The following is a 27,238-nucleotide window of genomic DNA, read 5'->3' as shown; positions in this document are numbered from 1 at the left end:
CCAACATACACACATGCATGCACACACACGCATGCACATGCGCACACACATTCATGCACACACATGCACACACACATGCATGCACACACACACAGATGCACACACACACATGCATGCACACACGCACACTTATGCATACACACTCCCTGCTCCTCACACTCTTGTTTTGTCATGCCCTAGGCCTCCCTCCCATCTGGGAACACGGGAGGAGCAGGCTTCCGCTGTCCTGGGCCCTGGGGTCCCGGAGTCGGGCTCAGATGAAAGGGTTTCCCCCTTCCAGGGGCCCACAAGACTCTATAATCCTGGCTGGGAGGCCAGCAGCCCCCTCCTGGGGCCCAGGTAGTACAGGGGTGGCCATCCTGTCTCCACAGCTGTCCTGCTCCATCTGTCATCCAGCCACCATAGCAGCCACCAGCTGTGCCCACTGCTTCCCCTCCATTCCATCCACAGGACCCCCGCCTGCCCACGGGCCCTAACCACCTGCCCTACCATCAGTGCTGATGCCTAATTCTGCCTCTGCCCTTCCAGGGGGCGGAGCTGGGGCTGGGGCAGGAGAGGGGCCAGGCCAGCTAAGCAGTTGAGGGGGTGGGGCTGGCAGACTCACGGGGCTCACCCTCTCTTGGCACAAGCAGGGCCTGCACCCTCCTGGAGGATGTGCAGTAGGTGCTGGGCAGCCTGGACAGGCTGTTGCAGGGTGAGTGAGTTGTCCAGCCAGTGGTCAGTGTAGACATGCCAGCTGAGGGAGGGAGGTCAGGGGGCAGCACAGTGACTCCCACTGAGACCCTAGCCCCTGCATCTCTGGCTGACTGCGGCCTCCTGTCCCCAGACTCTCGCCTGACTGCTGGTGTGCCCGACACGCCCACCCGCCTGGTGTTCTCTGCCCTGGGGCCCACGTCTGTCAGAGTGAGCTGGCAGGAGCCGCGGTGCGAGCGGCCGCTGCAGGGCTACAGCGTGGAGTATCAGCTGCTGAACGGCGGTGAGGCATGGTGGCTGCCAGGCTGCGGGGTGCAGCCCTGCAAGGCCTGGCCCCAGTGTGACACATAGGGCACCTCGGCTGTGTCAGGAACCCACCCAAGTCCCTTGAGCGCTAAAGCCCCCATCCAGCCTGAGAGGGTCTCCCACCCCATTCTCCACCCCATTTCTTTGCCTCCCCTCTTCTGAGGTCTCACCCACCTCCCTGGGCCTCTCTCCTGGTCATTCTCTGCTAGGTTTTGCCTAACAAGGCCTCTTTGGGCTGGGATCCTAGGGCCTCTGCTGGCCTGAGATGCCTTTGGGGGAATGAGGAAGTGGCACTTCCCTGGGCAGGCACAGTCAAAGCAGCATGACCAGGATGCAGGATTTTGCCCAGACATGAGTGGGATTACAGGCTCCACTCTTGTATAGTACACAACCTGAACAACCAGCCATACCATACTGTACCCAACCTGTACCCAAACCACAGCTAGTCCTGGGTGGGTGATAACCAGGTCTCGATGGCAGCTTAGGGAAGAGGGGGATCAGGCCAGGGGTGGAAGTAACACTGCACTACTGTCTGCCCCTACCTGACGCCCCAGGCGAGCTGCATCGGCTCAACATCCCCAACCCTGCCCAGACCTCGGTGGTGGTGGAAGACCTCCTGCCCAACCACTCCTATGTGTTCCGCGTGCGGGCCCAGAGCCAGGAGGGCTGGGGCCGAGAGCGTGAGGGTGTCATCACCATTGAATCCCAGGTGCACCCGCAGAGCCCACTCTGTCCCCTGCCAGGTGAGTTGCCTCCCCCAGCCCCACAGCTGCCCCCATCATGCCCACCACCCACCCACACACTGATGCTCTTCCTCTACTGCCCCCAGGCTCCGCCTTCACTTTGAGCACTCCCAGTGCCCCAGGCCCGCTGGTGTTCACTGCCCTGAGCCCAGACTCGCTGCAGCTGAGCTGGGAGCGGCCACGGAGGCCCAATGGGGATATCGTTGGCTACCTGGTGACCTGTGAGATGGCCCAAGGAGGAGGTGCTGCCCACCCCGGGGACAGGAGTGGCCAGGGGAGGGGTAGAGAGGGGCCACAGAGGCTGAAGGCATCTTCCCTGCTCAGGGCCAGCCACTACATTCCGGGTGGATGGAGATAGCCCCGAGAGCAGGCTGACCGTGCCGGGCCTCAGCGAGAATGTGCCCTACAAGTTCAAGGTGCAGGCCAGGACCACTGAGGGCTTCGGGCCAGAGCGCGAGGGCATCATCACCATAGAATCCCAGGATGGAGGTAGGCACCGGTCCTTTCCTTCACCCCCACCCCTCCTCGGGCCGTGCCTTCTCCTGGCACCACCCTCTGACCAGCTGATCTGCCCACCCCAGGCCCCTTCCCGCAGCTGGGCAGCCACGCCGGGCTCTTCCAGCACCCGCTGCAAAGCGGGTACAGCAGCATCACCACCACCCACACCAGCGCCACCGAGCCCTTCCTAGTGGGTGAGCACTGAGGGCTAGGGGATCCCGGCTCTCCCAGGACAGGGAGCTAGCAGAGGGAGAAGGGCAGACCCCAAGCCAGGTCATCTAATGCCTCCTCCTCCACAGATGGGCTGACCCTGGGGGCCCAGCACCTGGAGGCGGGCGGCTCCCTCACCCGGCATGTGACCCAGGAGTTTGTGAGCCGGACGCTGACTACCAGCGGAACCCTCAGCACCCAGGTGGACCAACAGTTCTTCCAAACCTGACCCCACCCTGCCCCACCCCCGCCACGTCCCGCTAGGCGTCCTCCCGACTCCTCTCCCGGAGCCTCCTCAGCTACTCCATCCTTGCACCCCTGGGGACCCAGCCCACCCGCATGCACAGAGCAGGGGCTAGGTGTCTCCTGGGAGGCATGAAGCGGGCAAGGTCCCCGCTCTGTGGGCCCAAACCTATTTGTAACCAAAAGCTGGGAGCAGCACAAGGACCCAGCCTTTGTTCTGCACTTAATAAATGGTTTTGCTACTGCTAGGCCCTGCCTTGCACATTCTTCTGGGGCCTGAGAGGTGCTCCCCTAGGGTAGGGGAGCGGTTCTGACATCCCCCATTCTCTGACACCCAAGCATACAGCCACCTCTAGAGGAGGCAGGTACCATGTTGGAGGCAGAAGTTTATTGAGCACCCAGATATGGAAGACGGCACTGGGCACAGAGCCGTGGGACTGGCCTGCAGGCCCCGCACCCTCACCGTGTGCTGTCCTGGGGGCGCCTCACAAGGGCAGCACCTTGGCTCCATCGGCTGCTTGAGAGAGGTAGAAGGTGGCAGTCCCGCTGTAGTGCTCCTGTGAGAGGCGGGCTAGGGGTGAGTGGCAGGGCCCCAGGAAGCTGCCGCTCCTGCCCACCCAGGCCCTGGTGCCCACCCACCTGGATGTGCCACATGGCGTGGGGAGCAGCGGAGGCCTCCAGCAGTGTCACCGTGCAGCCACCGAAGCCACCGCCGGTCATGCGGCTGCCATAAACCCCAGGCACAGCAAGCGCAGCCTCCACCAGCTGGTCCAGCTCCGGGCAGCTCACCTCATAGTCATCTCTGCAGAGAGGATATCGAAGGGGTGGGCCTGGGGCCGGCCTGTGCCCGGCAGGAGCGGGGCGCCGAGGGCCTCACCTGAGTGAGCGGTGGCTCTCCACCATGAGGCGGCCAAAGGCTCTGTAGTCGCCACGTCTCAGGGCGGCCGCTGCCTGGGCCGTGCGCTGAATCTCCCCCACCACGTGCTGGGCCCGCCGGAAGCCCTCTTTGCTCACCAGGTCCCTGGCAGCTGGGGAGGAAAAAGGAGTCAGCAGCCGCCTTCTCACTGCCTGGGGCCCCGACGCCTGTGAGGACCAGCAGGCGGTGATGGCAGTGGCCCTGGCTGGACAGTGAAGGGTGGGAGGCCGCGGGGGCGGGGCAGCCTGGCTGTCTCAGACGTGGGTCTGAAGAGCCCCTTTATCACAGTGCCTCCTCCCCTGACTGTAAAATGGGACACCTTGGTCCTTCAGGGAGCAGTGAGGGTTGAAACACTCCATGCTTTCCAAGCTGAGTGCTGCCCTCAAGAGGCCACCACAGAGCAGGAGGAGAAGAAATTCTGCTGAGCCACATGGAGCCTCCAGGGCTGGGGCTCCAGAAGAGGGGACAGGAGCAGCCAGGGACCAGCAGGCTGTCCCACCTGGCTGCAGCTGAGGCTGGAGGGGTACCTGGGTCAGTACCAGTATTGACTCAGTGTACTGCGCCCGGCCAAACCCGCTGGTTTAAGGGGGAAGGTTGTTAGGGTAGGTGGCGTGGCAGGATAGAGGGGCAAATAGATTCAAAGGACTGAGAAATGAATGGGCAGGTGCGGTGGCTCACGCCTGTAATCCCAGCACTTTGGGAAGCCGAGGCGGGCAGATTGCCTGAGGTCAGGAGCTCGAGACCAGCCTGGCCAACATGGCGAAACCCCATCTCTACTAAAAATACAAAAATTAGCCGGGCATCATGGCAGGCGCCTGTAATCCCAGCTACTCAGGAGGCTGAGGCAGGAGAATTGCTTGAACCTGGGAGGTGGAGGTTGCAGTGAGTGGAGATCATGCCACTGCACTCCAGCCTGGGTGACAGAGTGAGGCTCCCTCTCAAAAAAAAAAAAAAAAGAAAAAAGGAAAGAAAGAAATGAATGGAAATGAGACAGTGGGCAGTGCTTTAGGAGGGAAGAAAACTGAGCATGTCTTGGAGGCTGAGGGAAGGAGCCAGGCAGCCAGGCAGGGAATGGAAGGAGAGGGATTGCGGCTTCTAGGGCAGGACTCTGGAGGAGGCAGGGTGAGCTGCTCCTAGGCAGAAGGAGACATGGAGGAGGGGCAAGGACAGGCTTGGGGCGGGGGAGGAGGGACCAACTTGTTCCAGTGTGAAAACCTTGGCCAAGGACATCTGCACAGAGCAGGCAGGACAGGTCTGAGCGCTACTCTGGAGAACGTGACACAGTTCACAAAGGAGAAGGACAGGGAGGTCCCTCGGAGCTGTCTAGTGTCCCTGAGGTAGACACACCTACACTGACTCAGTGTGGGCAGCACGGCCAGGCAGTCAAGAGCATGGGCCTTGGAGCTAATCTCTCCAGATAGGGTTCAGATCCCAGCACTGCCTCTCACTTTAGATTCCCCCATCAAAAATATGACAACTATGATAACAGAATGTGCTTTACAGAGTTTTGGGGGGAATTAAATGAGATAATATTGATAATGACCTTAAAACTGTCCAGTAGACTAACTTCCTGGCCATGTGTAGCAGGAGCCTTAAGGATACCTGTATCTTTTTTGTTTTGGAGACAGGGTCTCACTCTGAGGCCCAGGCTGGAGTGCCATGGTGCAATCACAGCTCACTGCAGTCTCAACCTCCTGGGCTCAAGCGATCCTCCCACCCCAGCCTCCTAAGTAGCCAGGACTACAGGCACACACCACCACGCCTGGCTAATTTTTGTATTTTTTTAGAGATGGGGTTTCGCCATGTTGCCCAGGCTGGTCTCGAATTCCTGAGCTCAATCAATCTGCCCGCCTTGGCCTCCTACAGTGCTGGGATTACAGGCACAGGCGTGAGCCACCGCACCCAGCCTACAATACTTGTGTCTCTTGACTCTGTAATCCTACTCCTAAGAATCCATTCCTAAGAAACTATTAAGAGAATGCAGATAGGCCAGGCGTAGTGGCTCATGCCTGTGCCTGTAATTCCAGCACTTTGGGAGGCCAAGGCAGGCGGATCACTTGAGGTCAGGAGTCCAAGACCAGCCTGGCCAATACAGTGAAACCCAGTCTCTACTAAAAATACAAAAAAAAAAATTAGCTGGCTATGGTGGCACACGTCTGTAGTCCCAGCCACTCCAGAGGCTGAGGCAGGAGAATTGCTTGAACCCTGAAGACGGAGGTTGCAGTGAGCCGAGATCACGCCACTGTGCTCCAGCCTGGGCTACAGAGCAAGACTCAGTCTCAAAGAAAAAAAAGAGAATGCAGATAAACCGGGTGCCTTTAGTTGCAGCTACCCAGGAGACTAGGTGAGAAGATTACTTGAGCCCAAGAGTTCAGGTCCAGCCTGGGCAACATAGCACAACCCATCTCTTTAAGAAATAAAAAAAGATGGCCGGGCGCAGTGGCTCATGCCTGTAATCCCAGTACTTTGGGAGGCTGAGGTGGGCAGATCACGAGGTCAGGAGTTCAAGACCAGCCCGACCAACATGGTGAAACCTCATCTCTACTAAAAATACAAAAATTAGCCAGGCGTGGTGGTGCATGCCTTTAATCCCAGCTACTCAGGAGGCTGAGGCAGGAGAATCACTTGAACCTGGGAGGCAGAGGTTGCAGTGAGCTGAGATCGTGCCACTGCACTCCAGGCTGGGTGACAGAGCGAGAGTCCGTCTCAAAATAAATAAATAAATGGCCGGGCGTGGTGGCTCATGCTTGTAGTCCCAGCATTTTGGGAGGCCGAGGCGGGCGGATGACGAGGTCAGGAGATCGAGACCACGGTGAAACCCCGTCTCTACTAAAAATACAAAAAATTAGCCGGGCGTGGTGGCGGGTGCCTGTAGTCCCAGCTACTCGGAGAGGCTGAGGCAGGAGAATGGCGTGAACCCGGGAGGCGGAGCTTGCAGTGAGCCGAGATCGCGCCACTGCACTCCAGCCTGGGTGACAGAGCGAGACTCTGTCTCAAAAAAAAACAAAACAAAACAAAAAAAAAAAAAAAAAACAAAGATAAAAATTAGCCGGGCGCGGTGGCACACCTGTAATCTCAGCTACTTGGAAGGCTGAGCTGGGAGGATCCCTTGAGTCCAAGAGTTCAAGTTTGCAGTAAGCTATGATCACACCACTACACTCCAGCTTGGGCAACAGGATGAGACCCTGCCTCTTAAAAAATAAAGGGGCGGAAGGGGGGCAAGTGATGATATATTACATATACTCAGCTTTGAAAACAGATGTGGAAAAATACTGAAAGGAAACATGTGAAAATGTCAGCAGTGGCTATCTCTGGGTAGTGGCCTTATAGCTTATTATTTTCTACTTTGTACTTTTCTACATTTTCCACAATGGAAACATGATTTTTCTGATTAGATAAGACCATTTTAGGATTTCAAGCAGCCCTGCTGAGATTGGAACCCTGGGTTTGCAGTGTTTGAAGGGACTGGGGAGAGCATGGCAGAAGGCCCTGGAGATCGGGGTCCCAGGCAGGGTCAAGGCCACACTGAGGCACCAGCAGGCAGCACAGCCGCCTCCAGGACAGAGCACCCCGGCTGTTCTCACCCTCCAGCTCTTCCAGTTGTACCTCCCGGAGGCTTTCCTTGCCCAGCGCCCGGGCCACTTCTTCACACTGGCGCCGCCGCACGGGGTACTCGCTGGAGCCCAGGGAGTGGCGGACATTAGAGTTGGTGATGAGCACGGCCAGCTTGGGGTCCGAGAGTGGCACCAGGCTTGTCTCCAAGGACCTGGGGTGGAGTTACAATGGGGGAGATGACGAGGCCAAGCGTGTGCTTGCTGCGCCAGGCAGTGGGCACATTCCACCCAGGAGCTCCTGAGTGCAGGGCGGAAGGGGGCGAGGGGAGCGAGCCCAACCTGCAGTCAATGAGCAGCGCGTGGCCTTTCTGTCCCATAAGTGAGATGAACTGGTCCATGATGCCACAGGGCATCCCTGCGAAGCTGTGCTCGGCCTGCTGACACACCTGGGCGCGGGCAGCTATTGTGCCCGAGTCTGTAGTACAGGGTGAGGTGGGGAGGCTAGGGCTGGTGGGAGCAGCAGTGGCTCCAATGACACTCCAGAGAGATTCCCTACCACCCCCTCCATAAGGCATAGTAGAAGCTGGGACCACCTGGGGACCTCAGGGAAGGAGGGCTGGGTCAGGGCTGGGGCCTAGCTGGTACCTGGACAGAGCTGCTGGAGGAAGGTGTACGTGGCCACTTCCAAGGATGCTGAGCTGGACAGGCCACCCCCCAGGGGCACTGAGCTGACCACCACTGCACTGAAGCCAGGGAGGGGGGCAGCTGCAGGGGAAAGAACAGGTGATGGTAAGAGGGGCTGCCTGGGAGGATGGCACAGGAAGGGCACGTGTCCTGGTGGGAAGGGCAGCAACGGCCTAGCAGCTGTTTCTAGGGTGTGTGTCTCAGTTGTCAGAAGCCACCAATCTGCTGGACCAAGTGACCCACTGCCATCCATTTTCCCACCCTCTGAGGTTGCTGGGACACTTCTAATTGTCCTCCTGGTTTAGGGCTCTGGAGGGAAAAAAGGCTGGGGTTTGAATCCTGGCTCCTCCAATCAGGTCATGGGAAACCCAGGGCAAGTTCCCGACCTTCTGAGGGCATCAGTTTCCTCATCTGTACAATGGGATGCTCCACTCTGCAAGCCTTCCCCACAGTGTATCAGACAAATGAATGGGCTCTATGGCTGTGAGGTGGCACTCCTAGTATCAGTGAGGACTTGGCCCAGGCCTGCGCCCCATACCTGGGTAGTACTGAATCACTCCCTTGACATAGTTGGCCCACCGAGGAGTCCCAGGCTCCAGCGAGCGCTGAGCTGTAGGCAGTGGAAACTGCAGTCGCTGGGGCTCATCGGCACCCTCAGAGGTGGTGAGGAGAGACACCAGCCCATCCTTGCGGGGGCTGCCCACCAGCACCGTAACGAGCTCCAGAGCCTGGCAGGAGAGACAAGCAGTACGTGAGGCTTCTGCCAGCTGGTGGAGCAAGCCCCTCCAATGACACCGCCTCCAGCCGAGGTTCTGATGCCTCCACAGTCATCAGGTTCTGAACCTCCAGGTTCAGCTTCGCAGGGAAGATCCTGAGGGCCAGCTGGCCTTGGGGGCTTGAGCCCTGCCCCCTTAGGTCTTCAGGGGCGGAGCGGCTGCAGCTGGAGCACAGACCTGGACTCTGCCCTGAGCTGTGGGGCAAGGGGCAGAGCTAGCCCAAAGGGAAAACAGATCACTGGAGCTCCAAAGCCTTTACATTTTGGGGGTGGCTCTGGACACCCTGTACCTGTGCACTCCCCAAGCTGCAGATGGGGCGGAAAGCGCCCCATGCTGAAAGCTGGAGTCCTCACTCCCAAGTCGCAGCCCCGCCAAGAACTTGCTGTGTGACCTCCAGCAATTCACTGGGCCTCTCTAGGCCTCAGTTTCCTCCTCTGTAAATTGAACGGGCTGGGCCAGAAGGCTACGTTCACCCAGGTCTGCGGTTGGGGCCCCACGGTGGCCGGAGGCGCGGAGTGTCCCCTTATGCGTGGCACACAGGGCCTCACAGTTTAAGGGGAACATGCTCCCAGGTTGAAGGCGAGGAGCCCCAGCCCCCAGAGGGCGGGCTTGAGCAAAGAGGCGGCCGCGCACCCTCTCCCGGCCACTTCCTCGCTTCCTCCCTTCCAACGTGGGGAACAGCCCGTCCCGGGGACTCTTCCGTGCGTCGGTGCTCCAGGCGCAGCTGCCCGCCCCACATCTCCCGCGGGAAGAACTCGCCCCCAGCGCCCCCGAGGCCCGCCCTCCTCGGCGGCCCGGACAAGCGGCGGCGGGCTAGGGGCTCCCCGCGCAGCCCCTCACCATAGGCAGCACCAGGCCCTGGTTGTAGTCCGTGTGTTCCCCGATGAGGTTGACGCGGCCCGGCGCGGACACGGCCAGCTCGGGCTCGGCCCCGAACTCCTCCCGGAAGGCTCGCCGGGCCTCGGCCAGCAGCTCCGCGACCTGAGGCTGCCTCAAAGCAGCCATGACGCGCGCCTGCAGCTCTGCACAGCTGCTCCGGCACAGCCCCGTCGGCGCGGGATGCTCGGGCGGGGCCACGCGCGGGGGTGCGCACATTCCCGCCAGCCCCGCCCCGCGCCCGGACGCCCCGCCCCCAGACCTCAGCCGGTTCCGCCCCTACCCGCAACTCCCGTGGGAATCCAGCTGCCGGCTGGCGGGTGGCAGGGGCTAATGGTGCCGGGTGGGATACAGCGCCCCCGATGGTGTCCTTCTCTCTGGACTTCGGGAAAAACCAATGGGCACTCACTAGAGTGAGAATAGCCCTGAGTGGCACTTGGCATGACTGGGATTTCTGGGCTGAGCTGCCCTTCCCTGGCGCTGGTGACTTTCTATGTGCCTCACCACCCACCACCACCCACACAGCCAGAGCAATGGAGCTGGCACCCGGTTGACCTGGGATTCCCAAAGGGATCTCCTAGGTCCCCAGGGCCAGCAGCTGTGAGGGGTCATCAGCCTCTGATCACCGTTCTCCAAGAGGATGACCTGACACTCACTATAAGTAAAGATGAAGACAGACAAGTTTGGGCCGGGCGCAGTGGCTCACGCCTGTAATCCCAGCACTTTGGGAGGCCAAGGTGGGCGGATCACCTGAGGTCGGGAGTTCGAGACCAGCCTGACCAACATGGAGAAACCCCATCTCTACTAAAAATTACAAAATTAGCTGGGCATGGTGGCTTATGCCTGTAATCCCAGCTACTTGGGAGGGTGAGGCAGGAGAATCACTTGAACCTGGGAGGCAGAGGTTTCGGTGAGCTGAGATCACACCATTGCACTCCAGCCTGGGCAACAAGAACAAAACTCCATCTAAAAAAAAAAAAAAAAGACGGGCCGGGCGCGGTGGCTCACGCTTGTAATCCCTGCACTTTGGGAGGCCGAGGCGGGCGGATCACGAGGTCAGGAGATCGAGACCACGGTGAAACCCCGTCTCTACTAAAAATACAAAAAAAAAAAAAATTAGCTGGGCGTGGTGGTGGGTGCCTGTAGTCCCAGCTACTCAGAGAGGCTGAGGCAGGAGAATGGCGTGAACCTGGGAGGCGGAGCTTGCAGTGAGCCGAGATTGCGCCACCGCACTCCAGCCTGGGCAACAGAGCGAGACTCCGTCTCAAAAAAAAAAAAAAAAAAAGAAAAGAAAAATTAGCCCGTTGTGGTGGTACAAGCCGGTAATCCCAGCTACTCAGGAGACTGAGGTGGGAGAATCACCTGAACCTAGGGGGCGGAGGTTGCATTGAGCCGAGATCACACCACTGCATTCCAGCCTGGGCAACAGACTGAGACTCCGTCTCAAAAAAAAGAAAAAAATCAAAAATTAGTCAGGCTTGGTGGTGTGTGCCTGTGGTCCTGGCTACTTGGGAGGCTGAGGCAGGAGGATCACCTGAGCCCAGAGGTTGAAGGTGCAGTGAGCCGAGATCACGCCACTGCACTCCAGCCCAAGCAATTCCAGATGTCATCGGATGACCTGCTTGTTTTGAGCACACTTCAGTAAAGCATTTTTTGGCACAGCCAACACCAAAAAAATCATACCATGAGTGGCCCTTGGGCTGGTTGAAATGGAATGAAACTCACCAACCATACCTCCCTACAAGTGCCTATTCTATCAGGGCAGAGGTGAGCGAAGCAGCCCCTTCTCTGCATGCCTTTTACTCACCTCACCTCTGACATCTAACAGTGCTGAGCCCTCATCTCCACTCTTACTATTTATGACCTCAGGTAAATGATGTGACTTTTCTGGGCCTCAGTTTCTTATGTGTAACATGGGGCTGGAGATTGCTCCCCGGCATGCCGTTGTAAAAGGAGCTGAATGAGATCATCTTCATCAAGTGCCCAGCCCAGCAGCTGGCACTTGGTATGCACAGAATAAATGTTTGCTATTCTTATCAGTTGTCCATTAATTCGACAGGCATTATGGTGCTCTCCTGTATGCAATCGGCCAGAAAGATAAATGCCTCAGGCTCTCACAGTCTGATTGGGAGGCAGACAGTCACAAATCTGACCCCCTCTGTCTGCGATAAATTCTCTGAGTAGAGCTTTCTGAATAAAAGAAGAGAGAGCAGGGATTCTGACCAGTTGGAAGTCCACACCCTTATCTTTATTTCCATTGATTCATTTTAATTGACAACATCACTTTTTTTTTTTTTTTTTTTGAGATGGAGTCTCGCTCTGTCGCCAAGCTGGAGTGCAGTGGCACGATCTCAGCTCACTGCAACCTCTGCCTACAGGGTTGAAGCAATTCTCCTGCCTCAGCCTCCCAAGTAGCTGGGATTACAGGCATGTGCCACTATGCCCAGCTAATTTTTTGAATTTTTAGTAGGGACAGGGTTTCGCCATGTTGGCCAGGCTGGTCTCAAACTCCTGACTTCAGGTGATCCGTCTGCCTTGGCCTCCCAAAGTGCTAGGATTATAGGCGTGAGCCACCTCACCCGGCCAACATGACCATTTGACCCATCTTCATCCTTTGTGTTGTTTTAGTTTTTCTTTCTTTTTTTTTTTTTTTGGAGACAGAGTCTCTCTCAGTCACCTAGGCTGGAGTACAGTGGCGTGATCTCAGCTCACTGCAACCTCCACCTTCTGGGCTTAAGCGAATCTCCTGCCTCAGCCTCCCAAGTAGCTAGGGCTACAGGTATGAGCCACCACACCCGGCTAATTTTTTTTGTATTTTTAGTAGAGACGGGTTTTGCTCTGTTGGCCAGGCTGGTCTCAAACTCCTGACATCAAGTGATCCGCCCACCTCGGCCTCCCAAAGTGCTGGGATTATAGGCGTGAGCTACCACACCCAGCCTGTTTTAGCTTTTCTTAGAGAACCTCGATTAAGGCTGGGCGAGGCCGGGCGCGGTGGCTCACGCTTGTAATCCCAGCACTTTGGGAGGCCAAGGCGGGCGGATCACGAGGTCAGGAGATCGAGACCACGGTGAAACCCCGTCTCTACCAAAAATACAAAAAATTAGCCGGGCCTGGTGGCGGGCGCCTGTAGTCCCAGCTACTCGGAGAGGCTGAGGCAGGAGAATGGCGTGAACCCGGGAGGCGGAGCTTGCAGTGAGCCGAGATCACGCCACTGCACTCCAGCCTGGGTGACAGAGCAAGACTCCGTCTCAAAAAAAAAAAAAAAAAAAAAAGGCTGGGCGAGGTGGCTCATGCTTATAACCCCAGCACTTTTGGAGGTGGGCGGATCACTTGAGGTCAGGAATTCGAGACCAGCCTGGTTAACATGGTGAAATCCCAACTCTACTAAAAGTACAAAATTAGCCTGGTGTGGTGGTGCATGCCTGTAATCCCAGCTACTCGGGAGGCTGAGGCAGGAGAATCGCTTGAACCCAGGAGGCAGAGGTTGCAGTGAGCTGAGATTGTGCCGTTGCACTCCAACCTGGGTAACAGGGAGACTCCACCTCAAAATAAATAAATAAATAAAAATACAAAAATTAGTCTGAGCGCAGTGGCTCACACTTGTAATGCCAGCATTTTGGGAGGCCAAGGCAGGTGGATCACCTGAGGTCAGGAGTTCGAGACTAGCCTGACCAACATGGTGAAACTCCATCTCTACTAAAAATAAAAAAAATAGGCCAGGAGTGGTGGCGTGCACCTGTAATCTCAGCTACTCAGTAGGCTGAGGCAGAACAATCACTTGAATCCGGGAGGCAGAGGTTGCAGTGAGCCAAGATGGCACCACTGCACTCCAGCCTGGGCTGCAGAGTGAAACTTCGTCTCAAAAAAGAAAAAGAAAAAAAATTTGGCGTAAGGCGAAGCATGTCCGTTTGTTCAAGATGGACTCTGAAACATTGATTTTATCTGGGAAATGTGTTTACTGTCTTTTTTGAATCCCGTCTAGTGTGTTACTGAAATTTGTTCAGAGTGAAGTCTCCTTTGACCTTTGACCCTCCCCCCATTTCCTGGCCAGATGTCTCAGGATTAGCGGGGAGGTGGCACGGTAATGGAAACACTTCACCCTGAGGTTTGTCCTCTGCTCTGCTGGCTGAGAACCTTGCTTGTATCTTGCTGATTATCACATAGGGCTGAGGCGTCTGGATAGAATTCTGGGTTATATCCACCACTGGGACATACTAGCCAGTGGTGGGAATGCCATGCATGCCAGCCAGGTGTCTGGTGACCTAGACAGGCTTAGAGGTGGGTTTTTGTTTTTTTTTGTTTTTTCAGTCAGGGTCTTGCTCTGTCACCTAGGCTGGCATGCAGTGTCACCATCACAGCTCACTAAAGCCTTCAACTCCTGAGCTGAAGCAGTCCTCCCACCTCAGCCTCACAAGTTGCTGAGATTACACGGGTAAGCCACTGCACCTGGCTCTAACAATGTTTGTCTAGGCCATGGCAAGACCTGACCTACTGCTGAGGATAGGCACTCCAAAATGCCTCTTCTCCACGAGAGTCCGTGTCTGTCTTCTACACAAAAGCCAAATCCTTGGGCCCTCCTTGCTCAACTTGGCCTTCGTTTATGTTTCACAGGACTACACACTTGACGCAGCCCTGGCTTCTGCGTTGCAGTCACAGCCTGATTCCCTGATGGACTTAGGTCCATGGCTCCCAGTGTTTTCAGAGACGGACATCTTGCTCCCAGCAGATGGCTCACTATCTTTCCCATTCTGGGAGATTCCTTTTATTGTTTCTTCTAGAGGGTTAACCTATTTCCTGATCTGGGCTCCCTTTGCCCTTCTATAACATTCTGGAATATTGATAATAATACTGAGCCCATCAAGGGAAGCCCAGACCTCAGGGCTGATATCTCACCAAGATGCACCTGCGGGGCAGCACTGCTTGTTTACTACCAGCGTCTTTTTTTTTTTTTGAAATGGAGTCTCACTCTGTTGCCCAGACTGGAGTGCAGTGGCGTGATCTCGGCTCACTTCAACCTCCGCCTCCCGGGTTCAAGCGATTCTCCTCTCTCAGCCTCCTGAGTAGCTGGGATTACAGGCATGCACCACCACACCTGGCTAATTTTTGTGTTTTTAGTAGAGATGGGGTTTTGCCATGCTGGCCAGCCTGGTCTCAAACTCCTGGCCTCAAGTGATCCACCCGCCTCAGCCTCCCAAAGTGTTGGGATTACAGGTATGCACCACCTCTCCCAGCCCCTGAGCCCATTTTCTCAGCCACTACTGTTTCCTGGACTGCTGCAGCCTCTGCTCTACTGGCCTCTGCTTACGAAAGTGTCAAGAGTTAAAGCTCAGCCTCTTGGTGAGGGACAGGAGGGGCAGCTGCTCTCTCAGACTCAGTGCCTACGTGAGACACTCTCGGTTTGGAAGCCAGGCCAGTAACCAAAGCTTTTGGGAACCAGACTGATTCTTTGCCACCCATGCTGGGAGCTGATCCAGCCAGCTGTGCTTGGGGGCTGCTGGGGCCATTGGGTTCGGTCAGCAGTCACTCCTGGAACTTCTGCTATGTGTCAGGTGTGATTCCAGGGGCAGACACACTCATTCCCTGCCTTCGGAGCGCCAGGAGCTTCTCATCTCCCTCCGGTCTCAGATGCCCCTGCTCGGATAACCCAGCTGCAGGTCTTGGCTTTATTTGCTGCCCCTACTCTGTCCCTGAAGTTCCTGCCCTCTAGGTTGACAACCACCCTGCTGCTGGCCAAGGAGCATGTCCAGACCTACAAGATGCAGCTGACAGCTCAGGGCCGAGGCTGTCTCCTCTTGTGCCTCACACTGGCTGGAAAGCTGCTGGCTGGCACTGCAGCTGCCCAGGCCTCAGGCCGCTGGCAGTGGGCAGGTGGATTGAGACTAACTCCAGGTGTGGAGCTGGGGAGGCAGAGCCCTGTGAGGGCCGTGATGCCTGGGCTGTGGACCCAAGCCCCTGCTGACCCCTCTGCTTGGCCCCCTGGCTCAGTGCCTGGCAGAGAGGAGCTTATGGGGGGAAAATGTGGCCTACGTAGAAGGTGGTACATGAATAGGGATTTAACAGAGCCCAGGTTCCACCTCCATGAGGACAGGCACAATCCCTCACACACCCCTCAGCAAAGGCCACCTGTCTTAAGCCTGCAGCCCATCTCCCTCTCCTTCCCTGGAGCCCTCTTGTCCCTGGTACTGGTGATGTCTGAGATGAACCTCTCCCTTTCTGCCCACCCTCCATCCCACTGTGTGTATCCCCAGAACTGCAGCTTCCTGATGAGAGCTAGCAGCTGCCAGCGAGAAGGCCCCAGACCCTGGCTGCCTCACCATGTCCCTCTCTCTGCACCCTTTTCCAGATCACGCATGGCCTTACCGCCCCTCTAGGAGCTACAGCCTCACTGAAGCCCCCACTTCTTGCTTTCCTAGTAGGGGGTGACTGTAGGACCTCTTAGCTTTCTCCATGGGGAGGGGTCATAAGGTAGGAGGCGGGCTGGGCTCCAGTGGAGAGACCTCGGCTCGGGAGACAGCTAAGAAGCGCTGCTCCCAGGTGTGCTTGACCTGCAAGATTGGCCCCTGCTGGCCACCGGGCATAGTGCTCAGGTGGAGACACCAGAACATGCTGGGGCGCATCCCAGAGAAATCCTGTGACTCTGCTTGGAGGGAGACAGTGTCTGGTGGGATCACTGATAGTCAGGGGTTGCTGGGCCGTCAGCAGGACCACAGGGAGTAGGAGTCCCCAAGGAGAGGACAGTATCCTCCAGCCCCTTCTCACACCACAGCCCCTCGCAATAGAGGCCTTGTGCAAACTCCTCTGTGCATAAACACAGCGCTGTCTCAGCTGCACCCACCTCGGCCTGCAGCCTCCCTCATTCCCCAGACCTGCTGACAAAGGGATCAGGGAGGGAAAACGCCAGCCACCCGGCCCAAGAAAAGGGCATCCTTAGTCTTTTGAGGGTGCTGTAGAATTTGGGTTGGCAACCCGACAGAGGCCTACCCCTTCTCCCCTTCTTCTAGCCTTGCCTTGGAGGAGGACGCTGGAAGGCCAGCTTTCATGCAGCAGTTGCTGGTCAGAAGCCAAGCCCAGCTTGATAAGAGTGGCCCAGACTGGTGACATCCTTGTGAAAAGGGCACCTCCCTGAGGAATGCCCACAGGGGCAGGCAGGAGCACCATAGGGGTGAGGGAAGGAAGAGGCTGTGAGGGCCCGGGCAAGGTGCAGCCTGATCAGTGCCTGGGGTGGGGCTGAGAGAGGTGGACTGCGATTCCTTTGGCAAGATGATTAAAATGCTCCCGCTCCAAGGGATGAGGAGAGAATGCCCAGGATAGGGGCTCAAGGATCTCGTGCCCAGTGGACCACAGCACCCCCTGTAAGACAGCTGCAGAAGGGGTGAAAACTACCCACCTGGCCCTTCTCTATGGCGGCCTAGACTGGCCATAGGCCTCAATCTCTGAATCTGAACACAGGCCAGGGCCATCTTGCAGAAACCATAGGGCAAGCCCTTGTTTCCTGCTGATTGAATTGCAGACAGCTGACTGTGTTCCGCAGTGTTCCTCCCTCTACTGACCTACCTGAAGGTGATTCAGGAGAAAGGGACTGCTTTCCCAGGGCTGCAAGACCCCACCCTGACACCTGACACCAGGCAGTGTTTTCTGCAGATACCACTGTTGGGGAATCATCCAGTGAATCAATGAGTTGGAACTGTTAATTTCCAGTCCAGGCAGTCAGCTCAGGGCCTCTTCTCCTTCCCTTTGGCTGATGGTCCCTAGGCCAGGAACAGTGGGCCAGGTGCTGAAAGTACCCAAGATCCTGACAGGACTCTGGCTCCCAGAAATTCTGAAACCCAAGCAAATTCTGAAACTCCACTTGTCCTGAAGCCCTTAGCCTGTGTCCTCAGGAAGGTGGCTGGAAGACCACTTGTTCATAATGAAGTTGCAGGTCAGAAGCCGGGTCCACTCTTAGTGAGGGAACACCCGTTGCCCTTCATTTCTCCCGTTTCCTCTTCACCCCTCCTTTTCCCTATTCTGGTTACACTGTGGACCCCTGGTTCTGGGTAAAACAGCCCTGCTTCATCCCAAAACTGACTATGTGGATAAGATGATTGAAGTTTAAGGGACAAAACAAATTATGTCCCGTTTTCAGATTGAAGGTGGTATAATTAGAATATTGGTGGGTAAACAATTTGACCTTATTTTCCTGAGACACGTCCCTATACAAATAAGATTCACTGGCTCCCCACCTCACATCACCATGCTATGGGTAGGTAGAACGACCGCATAAGTTGCCATATTGGGACAGAGAACAGTAAACACAGGCACTATTAAATACACTTGACGCCTGTAATACTAGCACTTTGGGCGCTCGAGTTTGAGACCAACCTGAGCAACACAGGGAGACCCCAGACCCCGTCTCTAAAAAGTAAATACACCAGCTGGGCGCAGTGGCTCACACCCGTAATCCCAGCACTTTGGGAGGCCGAGGTAGGGAGATCACGAGGTCAAGAGATGGAGACCATCCTGGCCAACATGGTGAAACCCCTTCTCTACTAAAAATACAAAAATTAGCTGGGCGTGGTGGCGTTTGCCTGTAGTCCCAGCAACTGCGGAGGCTGAGGCAGGAGAATCGCTTGAACCTGAGAGGCGGGGTTTGCAGTGAGCCGAGATCGCGCCACTGTACTCCAGCCTGGTGAGAGCAAGACTCCGTCTCAAATAAGCCAGGCGCGGTGGCTCACCCCTGTAATCCCAGCACTTTGGGAGGCCAAGGCGGGTGGATCACGAGGTCAGGAGATCGAGACCATCCTGGCTAACACGGTGAAACCCCGTCTCTACTAAAAATACAAAAAAAAAATTAGCCGGGCGTGGTGGCGGGCGCCTGTAGTCCCAGCTACTCGGAAGGCTGAGACAGGAGAATGGCATGAACCCGGGAGGCGGAGCTTGCAGTGAGCCGAGATGGTGCCACTGCACTCCAGCCTGGGCAGCAGAACGAGACTCCATCTCAAAAAAAAAAGTAAATAAATAAATAAAATACACCACCTCAACAGGCACAGACTGGCACTGTCCTGGGCCAACTATCACTGAGGTCACCTCAATATGGAGCTTCCTTATTATTGAATGCACACATCCCAGCCCCAGATGAATCAGAAGTCAGTGCTTTTTGGACATTTCCCCAAACTTTTTTAAAGACATTATCATTTGAATGAAAACCATTGAGAAATGAGAAAATCTTAACTTCAAAAATTTTATTTTAGTCTCATCCATCAAGGGCATAGGATACCTGCGTCAGCTCCAACTTCTGCTTTTCTCCTTTGCCTCTGCTCCTTTACCCTTACCGAGGGATATCCCATACAGGAAGCTGCCTACAACCAAAAGCTATCTTTGCCTTCTGGGTTGAGTGCTCCAGCCAAGTGTGGAAAGCAAGTTGCTGCTTCGGCAGATTGCAAGCTGCCCAATATAATGAGAGCCTTCTATGCCAGCCTGCAGACTGGAGAAGGTTCACTAACTAGTCACCCACTTGGGTTGTCACAGGTAGTAAACAGAAGCTAACTCGTCACCGTAGCCAGGTTTCTGTACTTGTTTCCAGACACTCCAGAGCATAGCACATTCCACCATCTAATCTTAATCTCATTCTGAAGCACACTCTGAGGAATCATTGTGTGCAACAGTTCTAGGGCTGATTATGAACTTTCTAGAAAAGCAGGTCATTATATTGCATTCTTTCATAGGAGCTCATTATCACGACCTGAAAGATACCTACTCTACCTTCCTTCCAAAATCTTACATTTGAAACTAAACTTTTGAAAAAGCAATTTTAATGGGGCGTAACTTTAAGCAGTTGCTACCTTCAAACGTGGAATGCTTTGATGACTGCTGGCTCTCATGCTGTCTCACTGACATGCACGTACTACGCTTTAGTAGCCATCATTGCACAAGGAAACTGGCTTCATACTGAAGTTTAAGACTGAGTTCTACACCTCCGGGCTTCTACACTATGGAACGGGAGTGGGGGGAAAAGCTTATTAATATACTTTTGTCTTAGCCCACGCTGCAAATACAGCAGTGTTATGGCATCTTAAGCAGAGAGCTGTTCACAAGCTTTCTAGTGTCTTTGTAAATAAAAGGTTCCTTTGTCCACCAAGCAACACCTGAAATGATCTAAGCTCAAACCATTAGTATACAAGGACCTAGAGAAAGGGACATGTGAAAACTTAGTACATTCAATTTAGGTTTTGGACACTTAGTTGGATAAACAAGTTTATTTGTAAATTTAGTCAACATACATAATTGACCTAAAAACTTCAGTAAATTTTAAAACCACTTGGAAGGCCATCTCTATAAAAATGGTTTTCCCAGGACAGTAACCAGATGTAACCTAACCCAACACCATCTTAATTGGCAGAGGTTCAGTGGGCTGGAGTTTTGTGCTCCTCCCCCCAACACCAAGTTTTTATAATACAAATGCCACAAGAAAAAGAACTTCGGTACTGTTTCCTCTTAGCAGAGGAGAAAAACTCAACCTAGTTAAGAGACCAACCACACAACACAATGAAAAGCTGCACTAACTAGTTCAGAATATTCGTTAAGATGATGCTGGTGTGAATAACTCGTTTTTTCTAGAGCCCTTATAAATAAAATCCCCCAGTTAGTGTTTGCATTATCAGCTAGAGGGTTAACTAACGTGGTAGAATGAGGACTTATGCAAGGTATAAATGCACACAGCATTTTACTACAATGAGAACAAGTGCAGTCAGAAAACCAACTGGACTCTAAATTACACACACCTTAATGACAAGACTCCCCACCACTTGTGAATGTAAAACATTTAATTTAAAAATGTTGACACTACAATATATAAAATAGCTATTATAAATGCACATAGTGTATTCTATAGCTGCCAGGTTTACTTTTTTTTTTTTTTTTTAAAGGAAACTAAGTTACACTGTGGTTAAGACTTGTATCTTCACCCTTGAAAAAGCCCACATTCTATCACAGTGATGTATGGTCAGACTTAACAGCCCCAATTGTTAAACACTTGGATCAAGTCATAACCAGTTTTATTGCAAAAGGACCCTGTACACATTTATCAACTCTAGTACCTTAATAGCTACCCAACAAGTCATGAACATACAGAAACATGCATCATGAGAAGCAAGAAATATCACCCATCCCTTCTGCATATTAGCAACTTGTCACTCCTGAGCAACAGTGCTCACATCACTGAGGTCTGTGAACAGTCACTTTTCGCATTCATCCTGAGTGAAAGATGGAATGACTTAAGTACAAATGCAACATATTATAAACAATTTCTTACAAAAAAAGTCACAAATTAAACCAAAGTATTTTACAGAATTTACTACAAAACGCCATAAAAACTGCCTTCACTTAAGCTCTCTCTCCCCGTATCCGGCGAGCCAACTGGATGTCTTTGGGCATGATGGTGACTCTCTTAGCGTGGATGGCACACAAGTTGGTATCTTCGAACAGACCCACCAGGTACGCTTCGCTAGCCTCCTGTTGAGGACAAGAGCCACACTATTAATTTCCCTCGGGCAGCGGAAACCGCCCAGCCCTCCCCCCGCTCCAGGCCTTTGTCTTACCTGCAGCGCACCGATAGCTGCGCTCTGAAACCTCAGGTCGGTTTTGAAATCCTGCGCGATCTCCCTCACCAATCTCTGGAAGGGCAGCTTCCGGATGAGCAGCTCGGTCGACTTCTGATAACGACGAATCTCTCGAAGCGCCACGGTCCCGGGCCTGCAGCGAGCAGGGGAGGGGTGAGCGGACGCTGCCGCACAAAGCCGGCCACCGCCGGGCCATTGTTCCCCCGCCCGACCTACCTGTAGCGATGAGGCTTCTTCACCCCGCCGGTAGAGGGGGCGCTTTTCCTGGCGGCTTTCGTGGCCAGCTGTTTGCGGGGGGCTTTCCCACCGGTGGATTTACGAGCAGTCTGCTTGGTTCGGGCCATTTTCTTTCACCTAAGAGACACCCCGAAGATAAGGCCGCCGCGCTCACCCGAGCCGCCCTCCGGGGCTGCGGGGGGAGGAACAGACCCTGGCCCCTCCGCTGGGCCTCCCGCCTCCCCGCGCCCCACCTCGCGGCAGCAGATGGCCGAGGGCCGCCAACCTCCTCCCCCTCCCCTAATGACTCAGGCTGCGAGAAGCGGCAGCCTCCCCCGGGAGGGGGAGCGCGGGGAGGAGTCACTTCCCTCCCTCGACGGGCGGAGGCCCGACTGCCCGGAACCCGGCGTCGGGACCTCTGAATCACCGCCGGGAAAAGGCGGGGACGCAGTTCCGGAACAAAGCCCCAAGGGGAAACCTCCCGGCCCCACACCCGACCCGACGCCAGCGGCCCGAACAGCCCCCGCCGCTCAGCTCCCAACGGCCGCGGCCGGCGGCGCCAACAGTTGGCAGAACCTGAAGCCGCGGGTAAACCCACGAACGCCTACCCCACGCCGAAGTTTCAGGCCACTTCTCCGACCGCAGCGCCGCTTCCGCTGCCCGAGGAAGAGCCGCAGTCGACGAGCGAAGAACCAACACTGCTCAACGAAAGACGAAACCGCTCTGCGCTCCAAGCCCCCTCGACGCCTCCATTTTTATATGCACGCTTCACGCTGCGTCTCTGCGTCATAGAACCCTTCTTTGCATACACCAACGACTTTTTCTATTGGTGGGCGCTTTCGCCGACGCGCTGACATCCCCCGACACAAAGGCCGTGCTTCGGCACTGTTCCATGATTGGTGCATATCTAGGCCGCTGATTGGCTGTTAAAGTGGCCTAATGATTGGATGGATGCAAAGAGGAATGGACGAATCAGAGTTTAGCACTAAACGGCCCTTCTGATTGGATAAAATGGAGCTATGTTTGGATCCTTCCCTTGGTTCCAAAGCTCTGCAATAGAAAGTCAACGCAAATGAATTGCATTGGTCTCTATCAGGATGAGCAGGAGTCTAAACTTACAGGCATCAAGCGAATGCTATGCACGCAGAGAGGCTACTTTAACAAAATTTTTGTAAATATTTTCCGATGTAAAGTAAAATGTGTTCCCTGGATTATTTACCTTTCATAATATTTTGATAGTTAAGTGCGTAGTGTGAGAATTAGAATTCAGTAAATCATGTTATATTATCAAGTATTTCATATATCATGCACATACATTTTTAACCAAAAGCAGGTCCCTTGGTGGGGTGGGAAGGGGTAAATAATAGATACAAATAAACATGTTAATAAATTATTTTAGAGGAACAGTTTCATATGTTTTTAAGGTGTCACAAAATATTTGATTTCCATATGCTTAAACAAGAGGTAACTTACTAAGCAACATGTTACTTGAATTATGTACTTCAACTGAATGAAATGACTACAGCCAAAAGTAAATAGTCCCACTATAGTATTTGCATGTCCATAAAGAATAAATGAAAGATAACTAAACCAGATATGTGCCCTTTTGTTTAATAGCATATCCTGGCAGGTATTACTTCTGAAGAAACATGACAAATGTGTAAATATGCTAATCCCTACCTTTGCCTAAGTAAATGTCTTAGGTAGATTGTAATAGTTCTTCAGTTGCCTCAAGTATAGAAAATACCATAGCAGGCTTAAGGTTAAGACTAGCCAAGCAAAGCCCAGAAAATTGAAATAGAGCCTTGGGCATTCTACCCTATAGTTCTGATGCTGGTTCAACAAATAATCTAAACTATTAAAAGAAAAAGTAGCAGATACAGGTATACATAGGTTTCAACTAAAATAATTTTTTTTTTTTTTGAGACGGAGTGTGACTCTGTCGCCCAGGCTGGTGTGCAGCGGCGCAATCTCGGCTCACTGCAAGCTCCGCCTCCTGGGTTTACACCATTCTCCTGCCTCAGCCTCCGAGTAGCTGGGACTACAGGTGCCTGCCACCATGCCTGGCTAATTTTTTTGTATTTTTAGTAGAGATGGGGTTTCACCGTGTTAGCCAAGATGGTCTCGATCTCCTGACCTCGTGATCTACCCGCCTTGGTCTCCCAAAGTGCTGGGATTACAGGCGTGGGCCACCGTGCCCAGCCGATAATTTTTTTTTTTTTTTTGAAGTGGGGTCTTGCCCAGTCACCCGTGCTAGAGTGCAGTGGTGCGGTGACCACGGCTCACTGCAGTTTTGACCTCCTGGACTCAAGCAATCCTTCTGCCCCAGCCTCCCAAAGTGCTAGGATTACAGGCATGAGCCATCATGCCTGGCCTTCAGAGAATTACAGTACATAAGTACAAATACCTCAATATTGACTTGTCACACCAGTGGTCAAGTATCAAACAATGAGAAAAAAATGCACAATTTGAAAAACTAGCTCAGCTTCATCTCAATCTCTGGTACCAAATTCCTGTCATTATTTCAGCCTTCTTAATTTTTTTTTTTTTTTTTTTTTTTTGAGATGGAGTCTTGCTCTGTTGCCAGGCTGGAGTGCAGTGGCGCGATCTCAGCTCAGTGCAACCTCTGCCTCCTGGGTTCAAGCGATTCCCCTGCTTCAGCCTCCCAAGTAGCTGAGATTATAGGCATGTGCCACCATGCCCAGCTAATTTTTTGTATTTTAGTAGAGACAGGGTTTCCCATGTTGGCCAAGATGGTCTCGATCTCCTGACCTCGTGGTCTGCCTGCCTCGTCCTCCCAAAGTGCTGGGATTACAGGCGTGAGCCACCGCGCTCAGCCAGCCTTTTTAATCTTAACATGCACATTATGTATTTAATCATCATATACCTAAATTTACTGTGATAACCAACTTTGATTTCTGCCTTTGACTCAAAATTTGAGGTAGGGAAAAATTACATGATTTTATTCATGCCATGCTGAGAAGAGAGACCTAGGTGGATTCTCATGCTTTGTCCTCAAACCTGTGTCAAGCTAAGAAACAGGGGACTGTTTAGACACACATATGAGGCTGTCAAATTCTCTGGGATGCAAACAGAAAAATAACTTGTCATCTTTTTTTTTTTTTTTTTGACTTTGGCCAAGAAGAGGAATGGACTTTCTAAATTGGTCCCCTCTTTGTGTTCCACGATTTTTTTTTTTTTTTTTTGAGATGGAGTCTTCCTCTGTCGCCTAGGCTGGAGTGCAGTGGCGCGATCTCGGCTCACTGCAAGCTCCGCCTCCCGGGTTCACACCATTCTCCGGCCTCAGCCTCCTGAGTAGCTGGGACTACAGGCGCCCACCACCATGCCCGGCTAATTTTTTGTATTTTTAGTAGAGACAGGGTTTCACCGTGTTAGCCAAGATGGTCTCGATCTCCGGACCTCATTATCCGCCCACCTCAGCCTCCCAAAGTGCTGGGATTACAGGCTTGAGCCACTGCGCCTGGCTGTGTTTCACGATTTTTCTAGGTTATACAGAATCCTGTCATTTCCATGCCTCTGTGTGGATGGACAGTCATTTTCTTTCCAGCTTTGCTAAATTATTAGAAACTAAAGCCACCCCAAGAAAAAAGGTATGGATATGCATTTATCCATTTAAGTATGATACGTGGAAACAGGAGGCTGGGCGTGGTGGCTCATGCCTGTAATCCCAGCTCTTGGGAGGCTGAGGAGGGTGGATTGTGAGGTCAGGAGTTCAAGACCAGCCTGACCAACATGGTGAAACCCCGTATCTACTAAAACTACAAAAATTAGCTGCGCATGGTGGCACACACCTGTAATCCCAGCTACTCAGGAGGCTGAGGCAGGAGAATTGCTTGAACCTGGGAGGCAGAGGTTGCAGTGAGCCGAAATCGCACCACGGCACTCCAGCCTGGGCAACAGAGCAAGACTCCGTCTCAAAAAAAAAAAAAAAAAAAAAAGGCTGTCTCTCTCTCTTACTTGGTAGTCACGCAGGTATGTTTCCCTTTTTCCAAATTGGTACAATGGAGGAAAAGCAACACAGGAAATGAGGAAGAATAAAAAATGTCTATACAATGAAAAAAATAGCAGAAGAAAACAAAACAAACAAAACCCAACAGTGAATGTGATGTAGCCTTGTAGGCTATTGTCCTAGTTCCTCTTCTGTTACCAACTTGCTGAGTAACTTTGTGCAAGTTACTTAGCTTCTCTGGGTTTCGGTTTCCTCTTTTGTAAATTAAGCAGTTTGGATGGTATCATCTCCCAATTCTACCAGCACACACTTATTCTGAAGCTCATGATATACATCTATTATTTAAAATCTAGTGCTGTGAACTCTATTTCTTCAGTCAGATTGAGTGTTTTGAGGCTAACATAAACCAATTAACTTGCGTTTAATCATAGGATGGAAGCAATATACTACAACTTTTATTTGTCCTTTTGTAATTTTTCATTTTCAAACGCCCCTAGTGGCTAAACGATTTAGCCTGTTTAGGAAATACCAGTTTCTCAACTCTGTAATGTGGCTTCTGATGTGAGGGAACTTGGAGCTAAACAAAATAAGTATGTGTCACTCAAACATTAACGATTTTCCATTAGCCCCACCACCCTTCACCCCTAAGGTTATTTGGAATGTGTTTCTTCGATGAGATAATCATTTGCTAATGTAATCCCATCTAAGAAAACATAAATCAAAACCAGTGGATTTGAAATAGATTCAATATGAAAAACGAAGTTAAATGACAACTGTTAAAATATCTAAGGAGAACATTCTAAAACTCACAGAAACAAATGCCTAGGTCTGGGGCACCTGGCTTATTTTACAAAGTGAAGAACTTTGCTTGACGGGTGGGAAGCAGAGAGGGGAAAGATAATGTCCCAATTAAAAAGGCTGACGTCCAGAGAAGAAAACTAGAGTGGATAAATACGGGCCGCCCTACTCAAACCCAGGCCTTTCCTCTGGACCCTGTGATGCTTCTCAACACTGGTAACTTGTCAGTGTACCTCAGAGACTATTCTAGGCGGAGATTAAATTCGTCCTTGGCCCTTAATGTACTGGAAACAAGTTGGTCAGGCCAGGTGTCAGGCTGAGAAAGCACAGAAGTCGTGGAGTTCCAGGTGTCGAGGTTGGTAAAGGTAAATGAAGCGCCTCGGCAAAGGCGCGGGAACTGTAGCGTGCGGTGTACCTCCTCCTTAGCAAAGCTTTCTCAATGCCTCTTAGGTTAGACCCGCCGCAGGGATGAAGGGGTGCTGGCAGATTGCAGGTGACTGCAGCACAGTGCCCAGAACTAAGAACCGACAACACAGATTCTTAAGCCCTGCTTGGAGGCACTGCTCTGAGAAGGCATTAGAATCGAACCTAGCTGTACTAAGTATAAAGGCAAAGTAGTTATGACACTGTTGGCAGTGAAATTATACTTGGAACTCTTTCGCAGAAGTCGCTAGGGTCTCCCTAGCTCTGGGCCCCTTCTCCTCCAGGCGCTCCAGTTTCATGGAAAGGCTTCCCTATGAAACTGAAAACGCGCTGTTAAGAAGGAGAAACGCGACCGGACTGCAATTCCCAGAAGCCGTCGCAGGCCCTCAGCATCCGGGACACTAGCAGCAGGGATTCCTGGGTATTGTGGTCCCGCGCTTTGCCAGCAACCCTCTGCCGACGGTAAAATTCCAGCCAGACATAGAACCACAACTCCCAGCAACCCCTGCTACCGTGTGGGGGGTCTTCACGTTCTCGTGGCGCGGCGCAGGCGCACTGGGTCCTCGGCGCGGACCGCGCAGACTGAATAATAAAAGGGGAGCGGCGAAGAGGCAGGAAGACAAGACCATGTCGAAGGGCCCCGGGCCCGGCGGCTCCGCAGCTTCCTCGGCGCCCCCGGCCGCTACCGCTCAGGTGCTGCAGGCACAGCCCGAGAAACCGCAGCACTACACGTAC

At 53.3% G+C, this 27,238-nt stretch overlaps 4 protein-coding genes across 12 annotated transcripts in view; 2 read left to right on the top strand and 2 right to left on the bottom strand.

Moving 5' to 3' along the window:
* The window catches only part of ITGB4 (integrin subunit beta 4), a 37,407-nt gene extending 34,466 nt beyond the window's left edge, over positions 1-2,941 (top strand). For 6 of the 7 annotated variants that reach the window (XM_055241934.2, XM_055241936.2, XM_055241930.2 and 3 more), the window contains 6 exons: positions 827-976; positions 1,554-1,742; positions 1,829-1,984; positions 2,067-2,231; positions 2,324-2,434; positions 2,540-2,941. In XM_055241934.2, coding sequence (XP_055097909.1) covers positions 827-976; positions 1,554-1,742; positions 1,829-1,984; positions 2,067-2,231; positions 2,324-2,434; positions 2,540-2,679 — 911 coding nt within the window. In that variant the 3' untranslated portion in view covers positions 2,680-2,941. Of the gene's footprint in view, positions 1-180; positions 340-826; positions 977-1,553; positions 1,743-1,828; positions 1,985-2,066; positions 2,232-2,323; positions 2,435-2,539 lie in introns of all 7 variants that reach the window. The other variant, XM_063617072.1, reaches the window with a different exon arrangement.
* A 120-nt stretch (positions 2,942-3,061) lies between these two features.
* On the bottom strand, positions 3,062-9,740 carry GALK1 (galactokinase 1). The gene is made up of 8 exons (XM_055241937.2): positions 9,464-9,740; positions 8,386-8,575; positions 7,809-7,928; positions 7,503-7,638; positions 7,194-7,375; positions 3,571-3,721; positions 3,333-3,495; positions 3,062-3,250 (listed from the first exon to the last, which is right to left on the bottom strand). Exons 1-8 carry the CDS (start codon positions 9,716-9,718, stop codon positions 3,179-3,181), a joined length of 1,269 nt encoding a protein of 422 aa, XP_055097912.2. The 5' UTR covers positions 9,719-9,740; the 3' UTR covers positions 3,062-3,178.
* Positions 9,741-19,719: 9,979 nt separating this feature from the next.
* Positions 19,720-22,196, bottom strand: H3-3B (H3.3 histone B). The gene is made up of 4 exons (XM_055242210.2): positions 21,921-22,196; positions 21,313-21,450; positions 21,076-21,229; positions 19,720-20,989 (listed from the first exon to the last, which is right to left on the bottom strand). Exons 2-4 carry the CDS (start codon positions 21,438-21,440, stop codon positions 20,861-20,863), a joined length of 411 nt encoding a protein of 136 aa, XP_055098185.1. The 5' UTR covers positions 21,441-21,450; positions 21,921-22,196; the 3' UTR covers positions 19,720-20,860.
* A 4,859-nt stretch (positions 22,197-27,055) lies between these two features.
* The window catches only part of UNK (unk zinc finger), a 41,737-nt gene continuing 41,554 nt past the window's right edge, over positions 27,056-27,238 (top strand). For 2 of the 3 annotated variants that reach the window (XM_063617128.1, XM_055242111.2), the window contains exon 1: positions 27,068-27,234. In XM_063617128.1, the coding sequence (XP_063473198.1) occupies positions 27,131-27,234 (104 nt within the window). In that variant the 5' untranslated portion in view covers positions 27,068-27,130. Of the gene's footprint in view, positions 27,235-27,238 lie in introns of all 3 variants that reach the window. The other variant, XM_055242110.1, reaches the window with a different exon arrangement.

The sequence above is a fragment of the Symphalangus syndactylus genome, chromosome 14, assembly GCF_028878055.3.
Source record: "Symphalangus syndactylus isolate Jambi chromosome 14, NHGRI_mSymSyn1-v2.1_pri, whole genome shotgun sequence".
Classification (NCBI taxonomy): Eukaryota; Metazoa; Chordata; class Mammalia; order Primates; family Hylobatidae; genus Symphalangus; species Symphalangus syndactylus.
The sequence above is the reverse complement of the archived record's forward strand: the minus strand, read 5'-3'. Positions and strand labels throughout refer to the sequence as shown.